This window comes from Rhinichthys klamathensis, unplaced genomic scaffold (genome assembly GCF_029890125.1).
Source record: "Rhinichthys klamathensis goyatoka isolate OS25496 unplaced genomic scaffold, OSU_Roscu_1.1 h1tg000430l_1, whole genome shotgun sequence".
NCBI classification, from domain to species: domain Eukaryota; kingdom Metazoa; phylum Chordata; class Actinopteri; order Cypriniformes; family Leuciscidae; genus Rhinichthys; species Rhinichthys klamathensis.
In genome coordinates, this window is record NW_026606926.1 from 117940 (window position 1) to 135370 (window position 17431).

Consider the following 17431-nt stretch of genomic DNA (forward strand, 5'->3'; position numbering starts at 1 on the left):
TATGAGCCCTATCTATACCACCATAATCGTATTTCCTATATATGAGTAGATATTTTAAGTTAAAGTTTATACTTTATAAGGTCAAATGTATTTGACCAAAATAGGGGTCAGGCCAATTAATTGGCTAATACTTGGGACTTTTATCATCTCAATGGTGATAATTAAATTCTATAACTAAATTGTATTTTTTCAATATTTAATTATACAACATTTTATTTATTTATTTATTATTTATTTATTTATTTATTATTTTGCCTTGGGCATTTGTTCGTTATATTCTTTAATTATTTGCGTACCAAATGCTACAATTATAATTTAATTAACTTTTTATATTATATAAATATTTATTTAGTACATTATTTTATTTTATATTATATTTTGTTTATTTAATATTAAATAATAAAAAAAATTATTTTATTTTAATTTTTTTTATTGTCAGAGACATTTGTTTGCTATACTCTTAATTGGCCAGTCTTTTAACATATCTATTGTTTGTGTGTACCTACTTTACCATGTTTTGGGGATACATCTGTTCACAAAAGTGAGATAAACCTGCCAAAATATCCCAAAACCTCCTTTAAGTGTGTGTGTGTATATATATATGTATATGTATATATATATATATATATATATACAGTGGGGGAAATAAGTATTTGACCCCTTGCTGATTTTGCAGGTTTGCCCACTTACAAAGAATGCAACGATCTATAATTTTAATCATATGTACATTCTAACAGTGAAAGACAGAATCCCAAAGAAAATTCCAGAAAATCACATCATATGAATTTATTTAAATTGATAACCATCTGATGAGGAAAAACAAGTATTTGACCCCCTGGACAAACAGCATGTTAATATTTTGTAGAAAAGCCCTTATTGGCCAGCACAGATGTCAAACGCTTTTTATAGTTGGTGACAAGGTTTGTGCACATTTCGGCAGGGATGTTGGCCCACTCCTCCCTGCAGACAGCCTCCAAATCTTTCAGGTTCCGAGGTTGTCGCCTGGCAACTCAAATTTTAAGCTCCCTCCAAAGATTTTCAATTGGATTCAGGTCTGGAGACTGGCTAGGCCACTCCAGAACCTTGATGTGCTTCTTCAGCCACTCTTTTGTTGCTTTGGCGGTGTGCTTAGGGTCGTTGTCGTGCTGAAACACCCATCCTCGACCCATCTTCAGCTCTCTCACTGAGGGAAGGAGATGTTGGTCCAGAATTCCACGATACATGGCCCCGTCCATCCTCCCCTCAATACGATGGAGTTGTCCCGTCCCCTTGGCTGAAAAGCACCCCCAAAGCATGATGTTGCCACCACCATGCTTGACGGTGGGGATGGTGTTCTTTGGGTTGTACTCGGTGTTCTTTGCCCTCCAAACACGACGAGTTGAGTTGAGGCCAAAAAGTTCTATTTTGGTCTCATCTGACCACATCACCTTCTTCCAGGCCTCTTCTGAGTCGTCCAGGTGGTGAATGGCGAACTTCATGCGGGCCTGTACATGTTTCTTCTTGAGCAGGGGGACCTTGCGTGCGCTGCAGGATTTCAATCCATGACGGCGTAGTGTGTTACCAACCGTTTCTTTTGTAACTGTGGTCCCAGCTGCCTTCAGTTGATTCATCAGTTCCCCCCTTGTGGTTTTGGGATGATTCCTCACCGTTCGCATGATCAGGGACACCCCACGAGGCGAGATCTTGTGTGGAGGCCCAGACCGAGGGAGGTTGGCGGTGGTGTGGTGCTTCTTCCATTTCCTGATAACTGCACCTACAGTTGATCTTTTCTCTCCAAGTTGCTTTCCGATTCTCTTGTAGCCCATCCCAGCCTTATGCAGATCAACAATCTTGTCCCTGATGTTCGTAGAAAGCTCTTTGGTCTTGCCCATGGTGGTGATGTTGGATGCTGGTTGTTTGGGTGTTGACAGGTGTCATTTATACAGGTAACGAGGTGAGGCAGGTGTATTTGATGTAGATAATTGGTTGGGATTGGGGCTGTGTCTTAAAGAAAGACTAACTGGCTTGTAGGAGCCAGAATACTTGCTGTTTGGTAGGGGGTCATATACTTGTTTTTCCTTATCAGATGGTTATCAATTTTTATAAATTCATATGATGTGATTTTCTGGAATTTTCTTTGGGATTCTGTCTTTCACTGTTAGAATGTACATATTATTAAAATTATAGATCGTTGCATTCTTTGTAAGTGGGCAAACCTGCAAAATCAGCAAGGGGTCAAATACTTATTTCCCCCACTGTATATATATATATATATATATATTATATTATATTATATATATAAAGTATAAGTGTTAATAAAGTATAATGAAATTTTTTTTTTGTTGTTTTGTAAATATGTAAAAATATAGAAAGTTTTCTGTTAGGTGTGGGTTAGGGTAAGGTTACAGTATTCAAAACTAGCTTTGCAATATCCTCATTTATATAGCCGTGTGGGTGTACAATTCTATTATGTTGTGCCATGATGAACGTACTTTGAAAGAGATTAACTCTTCAATAGTTACTCCGCTAACACACATAATCAATATTTCACTGGCTCAAGGAAGGTTTCCTAATTCATGGAAGCCTGCTGTCGTGGCCCCTATATTCAAAGGCGGTGACCCTCTACTGACTTCCAACTACAGGCCCATCAGTGTTGTACCTATAGTATCGAAAATATCTGAAAAACTGATTAACAAACAAATCCTTGACTATCTCAACAATAGCTCCTTTCCACTGCACCCAATGCAGTTTGGATTCAGGGCTAATTAATCGACAGAAACAGCTACATGTTACTTCATAGAAAAAGTCAAGGCATCACTGAATATAGGCGGGGTAGTAGGGGCGGTGTTCCTTGACTTAAAGAAAGCATTTGACACGGTTAATCATAACATCCTATTGTATAAATTACTGAATTTAAATTTTTCTTCAGAGTTGGTCAATCGTATCAAATCAATGTTGTTTGCAACTGAATGTTTCAAAAACAGTTTGTATGTTTCTTTCCAAAGGCTCCCACATAGACGCAGAACAAGACATTTCCATTTCAGGACACAGATTAAAAGTTGTCTCAGAATACAAGTATTTAGGACTGCACTTCTTGCCTTCAAAACCGACATAAAGAAGGTCTGTAATAAAGTAAAGTTCAGTTTGGCTAATTTCAGGTATATCAGAAACCTCCAACTGAGGCAGCTAAGGTATATTTCCACTCATTGGTTCTCTCCCACATTACCTACTGTTTGATAAGTTGGTCTAACGCACACTCTACGGCCTTAAAACCACTCAAATCATTATACAAACAAGCACTTAAAATTCTAGATAAAAAAGCCATTTCGTTACCATCATTGCCATATCCTAAAGAAGTATAAACTGCTTAGTTGGGAAAACCTCATAAAATACAGAAATGTCTGCTTAGTTTATAAGATCATGCACAGTTTATCTCCTCCTCCTTTGTTTGGCCTTATCAATTTTAAATTGAATGCAAACAGAGTTACAAGAGGTGCAACTAGGAGGGACTGCACAATTCCACAAAAAAATAAATGCATTCAGTCAGGCCGTCTTTTCATTCACAGCATCACATCAATGGAACTCAGTACCACCATTAATTAGAGTGTCCCCATCCTATTACCCATTTAAGATTAATGTTAAGAAATGGCTTATTGAAAATCAACACTGTCAACACCGACGCTGGTCCCATCCACCAACAATAACTGTATCACCTATTATCATCTAATTTTTTTATTATTATTTTTTGTTTTAGATTGTATCTGCTCATCTTGTTTACTCGATCATTTGTGATTTTAACACAGTCTAATTTTTTACTTTTTGTTTATTGTATAAATAATTGTATTGCATTATAACAGTTTACTATTTTAGGATGCCAAATAACATCTGGCAATGGGAATGCCGATGAAAACTAGCCTGTGGCTAACTCGGGTACACTTACATTTGTTCTGAATGTTGATCAGTGTACATTGTCCCTTTTTAAATAAACAAATAAAAATAAAAAAATTCAAATAAAATAAAAATACTGATCACATTCTAATCATTCCATTGTAAAAACATTGCCTCTTCTGTTTTTTTGTTTTCCTTTCTTTTCTTTTCTCCTCTCTATTCTTTTTTTCCACTTTCCTCCTTTGCATTCCCAGAACCCTCCCTGAGGAAGTTAGTGCTGGATGGCAGTATTTGAGGGTATTTGGCAATCTGGGAATGGGGAAAAGTCTTGGATGTTTGGCAGGTTTAAGTGTGTGTGTGTGTGTGTAGGAAGGATCTAGGATGTTTGGATGAGATTACATGGCACCATGTCTGACAGTTTGGCATGGTAAGTGTTGGCCGTATGTGTTTGTTAGGTAGTCTAGGAGATTTGCCGCTCTGAGGGTCAGCAGTGTCAGGTGTTTGGCTGAAAAGTTGAGGTGGTGTAGGGCTTTGAGCTTGTAGTCCTCAGGAGTTGACAGGACCGTGGTGGGCAGAGTGGAGTGTTTGGCGGCGAGAGCATGAGGGGTAGAATGGGTGTTCTGGCAGCGGGGTCCAGGATGGACGGGGACGCCCATGGCACAGAGAGGAAACATGGCTGGAGGATTATGCAGAAAGAGAGGGAGAGGAGTCTGGGCGGCAGAGGAAAAGCTGAGAGAGAGAGAGGATGTGCCTCCAGGTGAACAGGATTAAGAGAAAGATCTGTTTGCAGTTCCCCTCGGAACTCCTGCTGTCTCTCTCTGCCTTCTCGCTCTCCCTCAATGGCTTATCGGCTTCCTCAAAAGCAGTCATTGCAAACATTACAGTTCCCCAGAACAAACAGGAACGCCACCGCCGTACCTTAACTTTCTCTCCCCAGAGGAAAGAAAAATTACAAATGAGATCCCTTTGATATCGACATTGCTTTTCCTAGATGGCAGTAAAATGACACGGAGAGCAATTGAAATCTCCTGCTTCTCAGATTTGTATCCCGGGAGAAAGACTTTAGTCTCACATGTATGGTAGCTTGTTTTCACCTCAGAGTTTTTTTGTAAGAAATAAAGTTGCAATTATGAGAAATATAGTTTGTCAAGTCACTTTTATTTATATAGTGCTTCATACAATTGAAAAAGTTTCAAAGCAACTTCACAGTAATAAACGGGGAAAGAACAGAATCACTGATGCAAACATCAATTAAAAGCCCTATTCGGACGGTACTAGTTTTTCAGGGGGTCGTTAGAGAAATTTGTGTTTCGAAGACGTGCTTTGCTATCTTAGTCACGTCAGAATGTGCCAAGTATGTGTTTTTCTCACGCAACCTCTGTTAATATTCCAAATTACCATACTGTTTTTTGGCAAACTCAACGTTTCTCTGAGAAATCTAATCCCGTCCTAATGCGAATGTCTGTGATTGCTGATATTGTGTTATCCTAATGCTTCTCCTCGTGTGTTTTTGACCTAGCTGAGCTACCGTTTGCGGACCAATCTTCGGCTTGCTTTTATTTCGTTTCAATATGGATGGTATCCGATGATAATATAACACATGCAATTAATAAATGGAGCCAAATTGTGGAAACTGCGAAGACTGCCCATTTTAAAATCAGTGTCAGGAAAGAGTAAGATACTTGTGAAGTTTACTTAAATGTTTATTTTTTTATGATAAATTAAAATAATATAAACAAATAATTAATAAATTAAAATACATGACGCAGACACAGCACATAAAATTCTGTAACAGCCACGTCTAGAAAACACACACTCCCAGTTCTGTAATAAACACGGAGATGTTGGTCCCGTCCGAATCGGTACATGAAATCACAGGCGTCGAATGATAAGAATTGTAACTCAAACGTCGTTTAGAAAACTAGTCCCGTCCGAATAGGGCTAAATATGAGACAAATTCACAGAACTCTACAAAAGACAATACTGTCATTATTCAGCTCAAGTCAGTTCAATGTTGATTCAATTCAGTGTCTCTGTTGCAAAATTGGTCAATTTTGGTTGAAGTGATTCAGCTACAGTTGCAATTACAGGCTTCTGTACATGTTGTCTCCTCCTGAAGTTCCTGAGGAGATCTCAACAACATCTCTAAACTAAAACCCCTGAATTTTTGCTCCAGGTCGTTTCTCAGGTAGACACAATTGACTTTTTAAACAATAAACTCTATTTTCATCTTGCAGTAGAGCTTTGGTCTTCGCTTTATTCACCGTTAAAAGGCGATTGCGGTGGCAGCATCAGTAGAGGCGTGGAGGCAGGCGGAGGATGAGGAGGTGTTGTAGCTGCAGGCTGGAGATCTGAGAGCTTCTCGCAGATGGACTTTTAGAGGAGCTGCACAAAGCCACTGTGGAGAATCATCTCAATGCTGCTTTCTCCCTCCCTTGTTTTCCTTTCTCTTTCCTGCCTGTTCTGTGTCGACGCAGATCCGCAGGCACAGAAGTGCCGAAGCAGTTTAGAAGCATGTGCTCTTGAGTTTCCTGGAGAGAACTGCCAGGTATATTCTCTCGGCAAACTCTGTCACATGAAGAACTCGGGACTGACACTTAAATTTAGAAGTGTCTGGGCTTTTGGGAAGAGTTTGATGTACTTGGCATACTTTAATGCAAGGCTTTCTCCCCAGATCATTTAATAGGAACTAAGCTGTAAAAATGAGTCAGCAATGGGTTACACATAACTACCAAACACTTTGAAAATAACCCGACAAAATGCCCAGCAGTCTGGGTAAAAAAAATAACCCAGAAAATTTGACATTGTAGCCAGTTTATGAGGTATCAGGCTTGTGTAACCGAAGTACATCGGTTTAGCACTAATAAGCTTCATGTGTTTGTTTGGAAGAGAGAAAGAAATATGAATTTCCCCATTGTGTGTGTATGTTTCTCATGCTCACCAATGATGTATTTGACCAAAACGTTTTCTATTTGAATATATTTTAAAATGTAATTTATTTATGTGATGGCAAACCTGAGTTTTCAGCAGCCATTTCTCCAGTCTTCAGTGTCACATGATCCAACAGAAATGTGTCTAATATGCTGATTTGGTGCTCCAGAAACATTTCTAATTATCAATGTTGAAAACAGTTGTGCTGCTTAATATTTTTTGTGGAAACCATAATATATAGTTTTTCAGGATTCTTTGATGAATAGAAAGTTCATCTTTTGTGACATTAGAAATGTCTTTATTGTCAATTTAATGCATCCTTGCTAAATAAAAGTATTAATTTCTTTCAAAAAGAAAGTAGGTTGAGTCTAACACAGCAGTTTAGTGATAGGAAGAGTAGATGAACAGAGCAAGGTACGGATGAAGGTATTGAGAGAAAGGATGGATGGATGAGTTCCAGGGGGGCATTATCGTTCGTCATTATTTGAGCTCATGGAGTGCTCCATCGCGGCTCTAATGGCGCGAAGACACTTGGTGTTTCTTTCCTCTCTCCACTCTCTCTCTTTCATTCACACTATTCTTTCCCAAGCCTGGTACTGCAAAGTAGTTTAGTCTGTTAGAGCTTGTTTCAGCCTTGTTATGTGAAGTGAAACACAACAACTGTCTTGTGAGTATACCTGTAATCCAGTAGACTGGTTCTTGACTGTCGGTTCATGGTTGTAGTGGTGCGACGTCTTTGTTGTAATGCATTTTGTAGTACCTGAGTCATGTGAGGTTGTATGTCTCTTGTGAAATGTGAAAGTGAAAGTGAAATGAAGCATAATTTTGCCCTCCAGGTTGTGAATTTTCTTCCCCTACTGGGAGCTTCAAAAGACGCACATCTCACTGGACTTTCAGAGAGAGCAACTTTAATTAATAACATCAACATTATTATCTTCTGTAATGCTGAATAGATCAAAAAAGTGGCAGTAAAGACATTTATAATGTTACAAAAGTTTTATTTTTTCCAATAAAATCTGTTCTTTTGAATGTTCAACCATTTACAACATTGAAAATAATAAGAAATGATTCTTGAGCTCCAAATCAGCATATCAGAATGATTTCTGAAGGATCATGTGACTGAAGACCGGAGTCACGGCTGTTGAAAATTCAGGTTTGCCATAAGAGGAATAGCTACTACATTTTAAAATAGAAAACAGTTGTTTTAATTTGTAATAATAGTTCACAGTATTGCTGTTTTTATGAAATAAATGATTTGGTGAGCATAAGAGACTTCTTTCAAAATAAAAACGAAATAGACAGAATAAAACAGATGCATTGGGCAATTCCTCTACTTTTTTTTTTTTTTTTTTTTTTTGTTACAGAAAAAAATCTTACAGAATCTAAACTTTTCAATGGCAGTGTAAATAAAATTGAATATATATGATTTTTTTTGTGGACCCAAGGTGAAGAAAAAGGGATCGTTCACCCAACATTTGTTGTTGCTGTTTGTGTAACACGAATCTGTGCAGGTTTAAAACTGGTTGGCAGGTCATTCACGACTACAAACGGGCAATATAGACAGCCTAGTGGGTGAAACAGAGGAAAACCATTATTACAACCCCAGAGCGCTTTACAGACCAGTAAAAGTGTAAAACATGTAATAGCAGTTGTTGTGTATTTTGTGATATGTTGATATTTACCATTGTAAGATAACTGACAGCAGCAGAGCACAACAGACAGATTTTTCAGTGTGTGTGTAAAGCCGGTCTTCTGCTGAGGAGGGAAGATAAGGACTCTATCTTAATAGCTTCTCTCGTCTGCCACTCAGCCATCAGACAGAGATTTCCTCTCTCAGTCCAGATAAACACACTTCACAACCTTGTCACACGCCTCACACAAGCCAAAGAGAGAAAGAAAGGAAGAGAATGAGAGATGGGCAACCGTAGAGATCCAGAAAGGATTAAAATTAAAATGCTGTCATCATTAACTCTACCCTCATGTCATTTCAAACCTGCATGACTTTCTTCCTTCTGTGGAACACAAAAAGGAGAAATGTTTAGGAATGTGCTGCCCTCTCTTTTCTTTACAGTGAAAGTGAATGGGGACTGGAGTTTTCAAGCTCAAAAGAAAAGTTATCCATATGACAAGCCAACCAGTTGTGAATTTCACAGATTTGGCAGTTTTATTCAATGCTTTTCACTGGCTTCATTCTGTTAAAGTAGTAAAATCCAATTTGTGAATGAATCATTTAGACCGGATGAAGCAATTCATTAAAAGAACATTCTCAAAAGAACAATTAAGTGTGAATTGGGTGGATGCCAATATTTTTAGCAACTAAAGGTGTCATATGCCTTCAAAGACTTAAAACATTTTCAGACACATTGTATAAACAACTTTTATTGTGATTTTGTGTCCATTAACAACTCAGAGTGACCTGCACATTTCTCAAAATATCTTCTTTTGTTTTTCATCGAAGAAGTAAAGTCATATGGGTTTGGAACAAAATGAAGTAAATAATATGTGCAAAAATGTTTGATTTTGAACTACATTATTTTGATGTGTTTGATATTGTGAAGGATATAAATACTGTTGGGCTTTAGTAAGCTGAAGAACTTCCCTGATTTTGCCTCTTAGGGGGTAATAGCTGAATTCTAGCGGTGTGTGTCTGTAACGGTGTAAGGGAATTGTTTACTGCCTGTCTGTGTCAGACCCTCAGTACTCGGGGCCTCTAATGCAGCACAGCTGTGAGGGGGCTTGGACACTACACATCTGCTGAAGGGACCTATTGTGTGTTTTCATATGTGCGTTTTCTGGATGCATGTATTTGTGATAAAGACGGAGCACACATGCATGCGTTTCTTTACATTTGTAGCATTTTTTTTTCTTTCTTTGCATGTATGCAAATACCTGCGTGAGCATATGTGTGCTGTGCAGTATAATTCTCACATAAAAGCCTGTGGTTAGAAAAGTGAAGTTTGTAGATTTGTCGGAATTGAACGAATCAGCCCATCTGGAGAGTTTGAACCTTGAAAGCACCTGCCTTCTCCATTCACGCTCCTGTTCTCTTAAAAAGCCATTTTCATCAATAGCAGCTTTAAAAGTGGATGAAACTGTTTGGAACTGCTCTTTATTCCTGTTCTGATGGATTTTCTACTCTGTCTTTGTCTCACTGGCTGTTGTTGATGTTATTTCAACTCTTTTTTTTTTTTCATTTTCATCTATTTCTCCATCACCTTGCAGCCTTGACTCGAAAGATCGTTAAAATGTTTAACTACAGATAATTGCTACCTGAGAGAAGCTAATTAATTTGCCGCTTATGCTGGTGTGTGTGTGTGTGCATTTTATTCACTGCGTTCTTTTACCTTTGAAACATCTCTACAGTATCCTGTCTTCTGTCACCACTTTGTATTAGTGCTTTCTAAATCAAGCATGACTAGTACTATTGCTCATATTTGGAGTTAGGAATTGAAACAAACCCTTGTACCCTAGTATTAAAATTTGCCAATATTGTCCGGCACAGTTTGTCCTACAGACATATTTGAAATTGTGTGACTTATTGACTAGAATTGTGCTGTTTCTAAACAATCAGACGATTTCTGCATGATTGGTGGATTTATTCCTACAGACTTACACTGAAGGAGGGATTGTGTGAAGACTTTCATAAACTTATGTGTGTTTGTGTGGATATACAGTATATACACACACAAAACCACTGGAGTTCTTTGTAGGGCCGTTCTGCAAGCATACAATTTTAGCAGGGTCAGGCTGGGTCGGTGTGTGCCTTGAACATTGTCATGCTGCTAACAATTTCCTCAGTGATCAACAGGAAAATGCACAAATAATGTTACCACAATGCCCTAACAACATTATTTCTGTGTGTGCTGGAGAGGCCAGGGCACAGTGCTATTCTAAGTTCACTAACTTGCTCAATAAATTGGATTATCTACCAAACATTACATGATTTTTTTTTCATGCTTATCATAAATTAAATGCCAATGCAAAGACAATTGTGTTGTAAATATTACCGTGACTTCAGGAGACGTAAAGGAAATAAGATGATTTGTGTGTGTATATGTGTATATATATATATATATATATACACACACTAATCTTATTTCCTGCATGTCTGTGTGTAACTTCACAGACGTACACTAAATGTGTCTGCAGTATGTACAGAAGGTTGACTGCAGTGTTTGTGAGGAGGTTGAGAAAAACTGACACTCTGTTTAAAGTTCACCGTTGAAGTCTTGCTGCTGTATTTCAATCTGTCAGACGTGCTTTCCTCCGTTTAGAAGAATAGTTCCTTCTCTCTCCCTCTGTCTAACTTTCTCTCTCACTCTCTCATTCTCTGTAATAAAGAGTAACAGGGGCAGTATGTTAGTTACACTGTGAAAACACAAAGCATCCAGCTCGCTTAAACTCAGATGTGTTTGTGTGTGGTTGACGTGCTTAAGCTCAGCATTGAGGGTGAATTCAGGATTAATGGGCAACTTTTTGCCATTCATCTCGATTTGCCAGAATTGAACCTAAAAAGGGTTTCACCTAGGTGAACCTAAAAATGGTTCACGCCGCCTTAATATTTTCTTATTTTATTTTAACATTTTTGTTTTGTTTTAAGGCAAAACAGCCCCAAAAAGTGAGGTAATTTTGCTAAACTTTGCAGACATCCTAAAATGGAAAAATGACTCAAAAATGTGTCAAATACATAAATATTTTTTATTCTAAAACTGAAAAATTTTCATTTTACACTTAGGGTAAGTGTAGAAATTCATATTGTTTTATAAAAAACAACAGAAGCCTATGATATTGTACAGCCCCGTTTAGATGAGCAAAGTATGTGCGTGTGCTTGTGTGTGTATGCGTTTGATCATAAGTGTGTGCATTTGATCAGAAGCACAACAGAGGGACACTGTGGCTGAAGGAAGGGGGCAGTGCTGCTGCGTGTGTGTGTGTGTGTGTGTGTATGTATGTGTGAGTGTGAAGCTGCGCTCCGCGCTACACCATGTCATGCTCTGGCCCTTTAAGAGGCGATCTAGCAGCTTAGAGCCATAGAAGAGGGGTGGAGAGTGAGTGAGTGAGTGTGTGAGAGAGAGAGAGAGGAGGGAGTGCGAGGTTCAGCGTGTGAGTGTGTGTGTGCAGCAGAGAGAAACAGAAACAGTCTTTGGTTTTGCGAGAGGTTAGAGGAGCACCAGGCAGCGTGTATGTGTGTGTGTGTTCTCGGAGGTCCCTGGGTGTTGGACGCGTATGTTGTCGTGGAAGGACTCCTGCATCTCAGACCCCTTGTTTCAGCATGCTTACTGAGCCTGAGCTTCCTCAGGAGTTTAACAGGTACGTTCACACTGACGCATGAGACATTCACTTTACCAAGCCGTGCCGGGAGGAGAGAGCGAGGGACAGGCTGATAAGCAGGAGAAAGTGTGTGTGTGTTAGTCTAACAAACAGGCTACTTTGTTTGTTTCTGTGGCATGTTTAGGGCTTGCTGTGTGTGAACGTGTCTGTGGTTTAGAAAAGAGAAGAAAGTTCAGCGTGACTGTGAGATGTTTGTTTTATAGACGCACTCAGTGAGCATGGAACGCTGGGACTGTCTTCTTCATATCCCACTTTGAAACTAAGTTGTAAATATCTCTAGTCTGGTCTAACAGGTTACGTGCTCTTTTGGCATGCTTGTACACTATATGTCTATCTTCCTCTATGTGTGTGTGTGTGTGTGTTAGATGGTGTTTGATAAGGATCGGTGATCTCCCGTCAGTGTTTCCCTGGCACACAACCTTTCTTTCTTGCTCATGTTGCATCTCTGAGTAACACGCTTGGCAACCAAAAGTCAGGGGAGGTTTTTGTACAGGTTCTTTTGTAAAACTTTCTTGCTTTGCAAAGACATGCAGTCTTTTTCCCATTTGTCCATGTTGTTTTAATCTCTGTTTTTGTTGTTTTATTGTGGCCAGATGTCTGCGTTGGCCTTCTGTTGTGGTGGTCCGAGGTGGGAAATGTTCTCACCCACTTTAATATGTCAACAAAAGTGGCTTTGCTGCCGAATAAAGAAGGTTTGACTTTAAAGCTCCATAGGGAAGATTATCCATAATACTCCGTTTTAATGCGAGCTTCACCCCCCAACACACTCACACACACACACACACTTTTTTTTATTGCATTAGAGCACTGCACTGTTTTACCAGATGAAACTAATCTTTTGTTCAGCGATAAACTCTGGGGTTTTATCCCTGAATTAAGAACACATTTATATGTCAGGAAAATGTGTTTTTAATAAATCATCACGCTCTCTCTGGGGGGAGGATGAGGAGGAGAGGGGGAAGAAAAAGATAACAACAACTATGAGGAATTAAACATTTAAAGGATTACATAGGAAAGCAGAATGTATAGTGATAAATGCAGGGATTACAATGACTTAGAAGAAAAGGATGGTTAAACTCTACTTTCCAGTAATGCTGGCTGTCAGTGGTTAAAGAGCATGAGACTGTGTGTGTCTCTGTGTGTGTGTGTGTCTGTGTGTGGACGGGAGCGAAAGCGCAGCATTTGTCCGTGTAGAGTAGAGTGTATGTGTGGCTGTGTGTGCGTGTGTCTCTTCTGTTCTGATGCTGACTGTTTCTAAAACACTGTAAGTCTTTTTTTATTTTCAATTTGTTCAGATAAAAAACTGATTTTATATGAGAAAATATTATGAGACCTAAAAAGGAGGAAATAATGATGTTTATGCTTATGTGATTTATCATTTTTGTTCGTATGTTGACATCCAAGAGCACGATTATGAATGCTTAAATTATTAAATTAAGATTAACCTAGATTTTATTTAGTTTTTAGAACACTAGTGCAATTTAAGATGGATGAGGTTTTCTAACAAAAAAAGTTTTAATAATACATTATATTAATATTTATTCATTAAGAATATTTCCTGTTTGGTATTGTTTATTTTATATATTTGACATCTAAAGATACAGGATTAAGTGTTTTAAGTTATTAAGTGCAAGTTATCTGTACTATAAATAAACTAATTCTATGAAATTTTGCTATATCTTAAATATATTAAAGAAATATTATATTAAAATATTATGATATAATAACTGTATTGTTGTTATTATTATTATTATTATTATTATTATTGGTGTGGTAGTTTGGGTGAGTTTAGTTTTCTTGGAGGAGCACAGAGGATATTCTATGGCCAAACTGTCACATTCCTCAAAGAGAGAGAGAAAGCGAGCGAGTGAGTGAGTGAGGGAGGGGGATAGGGGACTTTAACACTTCTCCATTTGTCTCCCTCCTTTAATGGATAGTTGTGTTACATGTCTCTCTCTCTCTCTCTCTCTCTCTCTCTCTCTCTCTCTCTCTCTCTCTCTCTCTCTCTCTCTCTCTCTCTCTCTCTCTCTCTCTCTCTCTCTCTCTCTCTCTGTCTGTCTCTGGGTCAGTCAATTCTTCCTGGTAAAGATACAGAGAAAACACTGTGGGTTGGTTCACCACTAAGCGTGTGTGATTGAACTTGCTGGTGACAAATGTGGCTGATGCACTTCAATTTTTTAATCATTCAAGTCAAAGATGAAACTGATTAAACCACCAGCCTGCCTTTACCTCTGTCACTTAAACACACATTATAGCAAGCAAGCTGCTTTGTAGAATACGCAAAGTGTGGCATTATGTAGTTGAAGAAAAAAAAATTGAGGTCCCCATGAGGAAACAAGCTTGTAAATCATACAGAATGAGTTTTTTTGAAAAGGTAAAAATGCATAAAGTTTTCTGTGATGGGTAGGTTTAGAGGTATAGTAAGTGTAAGGGAATCGAATATGCAGTTTGTACAGTATAAAAACCATCACGAATGGAGAGTCCTTACAAAGATAGTAAACCAGACGCGTGTGTGTGTGTGTGTTCTGTCTGATTGATGGAGGTTCTGGATCTTCTCTCTGGGTCATTCATTGCAGACTGGCTCCATTGTGTAGTCCGTGTTATGAGCTCTCGCAGCGGCTTGATAACCGTGTCTCCATGAAAAAAAAGGAGGATCAGCATAGAAGAATGCTGAAGTGTTTCCTCCTCCCCCCTTCAGAAGTCTTCCCAGACCTCCCCTGTGCGATCAGCTGACAGTCGAGACATCCTCTGAGATAGAGGGGAACTGAGTTTTGCCATTTAGGTTAAAGTCTTATTTATCAAGACCGAGAGGATAATAACACAGAAACCGTATGACAACAAGGTCAGAGGTGAGGGCCCAAACAATTGCATCATTGGAAGGATAATAAACATCAATGGACTGCTTAGCTAAATGCTTTCGTTTGTATCCGTTCCTTCAAGCTGTATAATAACAGCTTTGTACATGCAAGTACGTTTGTTGCGTACATCTTTTAGACATAGTTTGTTGTTGTACAGGCCTATATGAATGTAAGTTGTAAATTGTACCAGCACGTTTTCACAGCAGCCGGGGCTTCTGGGAGCAAAACACGATGGATAATCATTTGACGGGGACATCATATTCACAAACCCTCACTCACTCTAAAAGAAGGCAAGCAGAGGCTGAGAAAGTTTTCATAGAAGTTTCAAGTGTTTGTGTGGTGTGTGTGTTGCGTGTGTGTGTGTGTGTGTGTGAAATATGTAAAATGTCAGTGAAAACATGAGTCAGTCCAGAGAAATAAATAATTAGAGATGAGAGATGACAGGAAACTATGCAGACAGATGAAGCGATGACTAAAATACTGGCAACCCCCCCCCCCCCTCCCTGTATATGTGTGTTGATGCAGCAGTTGCCTTGGCGCTGTGGGCACGACGCTCTGGTGCCTTGTGTCCACCCAGCGGCAAACGCTCACCATTGCTTATTGTGCGTTTGTGCGTGCAAACGGGTTGTTTTTGCTTTGCTCATATGACTTTTGATTGTGTGTGTGTGTGAATTCACCTCCATGCCTAAACAGTAATGGCTGACAGTGACATTAGGCTCTGTGTTCTTGCCTTTTGTGGCGATGCTGGACAGGAAATTGGGGTGGCCCTGCAGCCTTCGCGTCAGAGGGGGAAACAGAGGCAGCTTTGTGTTTTCCCTGAGTACGTGTGTGAATAATGTGTGTGTATGTACAGACACGTACGTATTTGTGAAATGATTATTTAGTGACTTTAAGGGGGGACCAAATCTTTGTTAGCGCATTTAGCTAGCTATCGGCTATCTTAAAGACATTGTAAACCAAAAAAAAAAGTTTTTTTGTGATAGATTTGTGATGCTTAAATCTCTAATAAAGTAATGAGATATTTTTTTGGTTAAAGTACCATCTAGTACAGATCCTATTAGTATATTTTTGTCAGATTTTACTTCAGGTGAATGTGTCTTTTTACCACTTTAGTGTTACTGAGATCGAACGTCGTTAAAAGTATATGCACTTCTTTGTCATATTTTTTCAAGCATTGATGAGTGGAAACGTGATCTTTAGATGATGTTCTGGAAAATTAACCCGCAGAAAATCCAAGTGCCCTCACAGCAGTGGCGAACACTGTGATTAGTGATTACAACATGAATGATGAAGAGCCCTCAAAAGTTTGCACTACGGATGAATTTACTTCAGCGGAGTCGCTCTCTCTTGACTCGCTCTTCGCTTCCTCCCTGCTGCCGGCCGCTACATTCCCACAGAGAGAAAAATTGAGAGAGCTATAAATAGCTGTAAAGTAATATACTTAAAAGACTGTTCAAAACAGAGAGAGTTGGGCACAAATGGTTGATTGTGCAAAGGGGGACGTCCTGACGGGACTATCTGCGACTTATCGTCCTGGGAGCAGAAGATAAAGAGTAAAAAAGGGATGAGCACATCTCCTAATGTCTGAGTGGATTGTGAGGTATTCTCAGTTTCCTACCGAAGGCATTGCTGTTGTTATCTGTGCTGAACGGGGTGATTGTCTGAACTTTTGGACACACTTCGTTTCATTCCCACAGTCTGATAACAAAGAAGAGCTGACCTTCCTAACGAAATAGTTATATTACACAGGAATTTACCTTCACCCGGTGTAATGATGTTTTTTTTTATAAATTTCTTTTTAAAAGAGAGTATAATGCCTCATTAAAAAAGAAATATTGGCAGTGTTTGTTGATTTACTTGGAAGATATAAATGCCCCCTAAATCTGACAAAAACTTCCTTGGGGAATGCCCAGGAATGTCCTCAAATATAAAAGTAAAACATTTAATTAATATTTAGTAATAAATGATTCTCAAAATGTTTATTAATAAATAAATGTATGTAAATAAATAAAATATATTTTAAGATAAATCAAATGCTATTCATATGCAAAGTTTTGCTTAAAGGCTTCAGTTATTAGGTCAAATAATCCTTTATTATTCGCATTATATAAAAACAACAGTAGGTGTCTATCATGACTTTTTCAACCATTCTCTGATATCGGAATGCTTTTTATCGTAGGCATGCATGCGACATCCGCAAAGCATCATCGTGCAAGTTTTTCTGTGGGCCACGCACATCCAAGTGTGTGCGTATGTGACACGTTTAGCCTCTAAATTATGTCCTGTCATTAGAGGCACTTCTGGAGTGTTAACCACTGCTGATGGTGATTAGGTAAAGCTCCTAGATTCAGTATTTAAAGTGCAGCTCCACTCCGCTGTTTAATGGACCCTGTATTTTGGACGATTAACGTCTGCGGAGAAATGTACATGTGATATGAGAGGGA

The 17431-nt window shown here is 38.7% G+C and overlaps 1 protein-coding gene across 8 annotated transcripts in view; it reads left to right on the forward strand.

Annotated features, from left to right (window-relative positions):
- Positions 1–17431, forward strand: part of sox5 (SRY-box transcription factor 5) — a 198928-nt gene that overhangs the window by 115755 nt on the left and 65742 nt on the right. For 3 of the 8 annotated variants that reach the window (XM_056235810.1, XM_056235815.1, XM_056235816.1), the window contains exon 1: positions 11889–12108. The exons of 3 other annotated variants lie outside the window; for them this stretch is intronic. In XM_056235810.1, the coding sequence (XP_056091785.1) occupies positions 12071–12108 (38 nt within the window). In that variant the 5' untranslated portion in view covers positions 11889–12070. Of the gene's footprint in view, positions 1–11887; positions 12109–17431 lie in introns of those variants that run through there. 2 more of the 8 variants (XM_056235811.1, XM_056235817.1) reach the window with 1 other exon arrangement.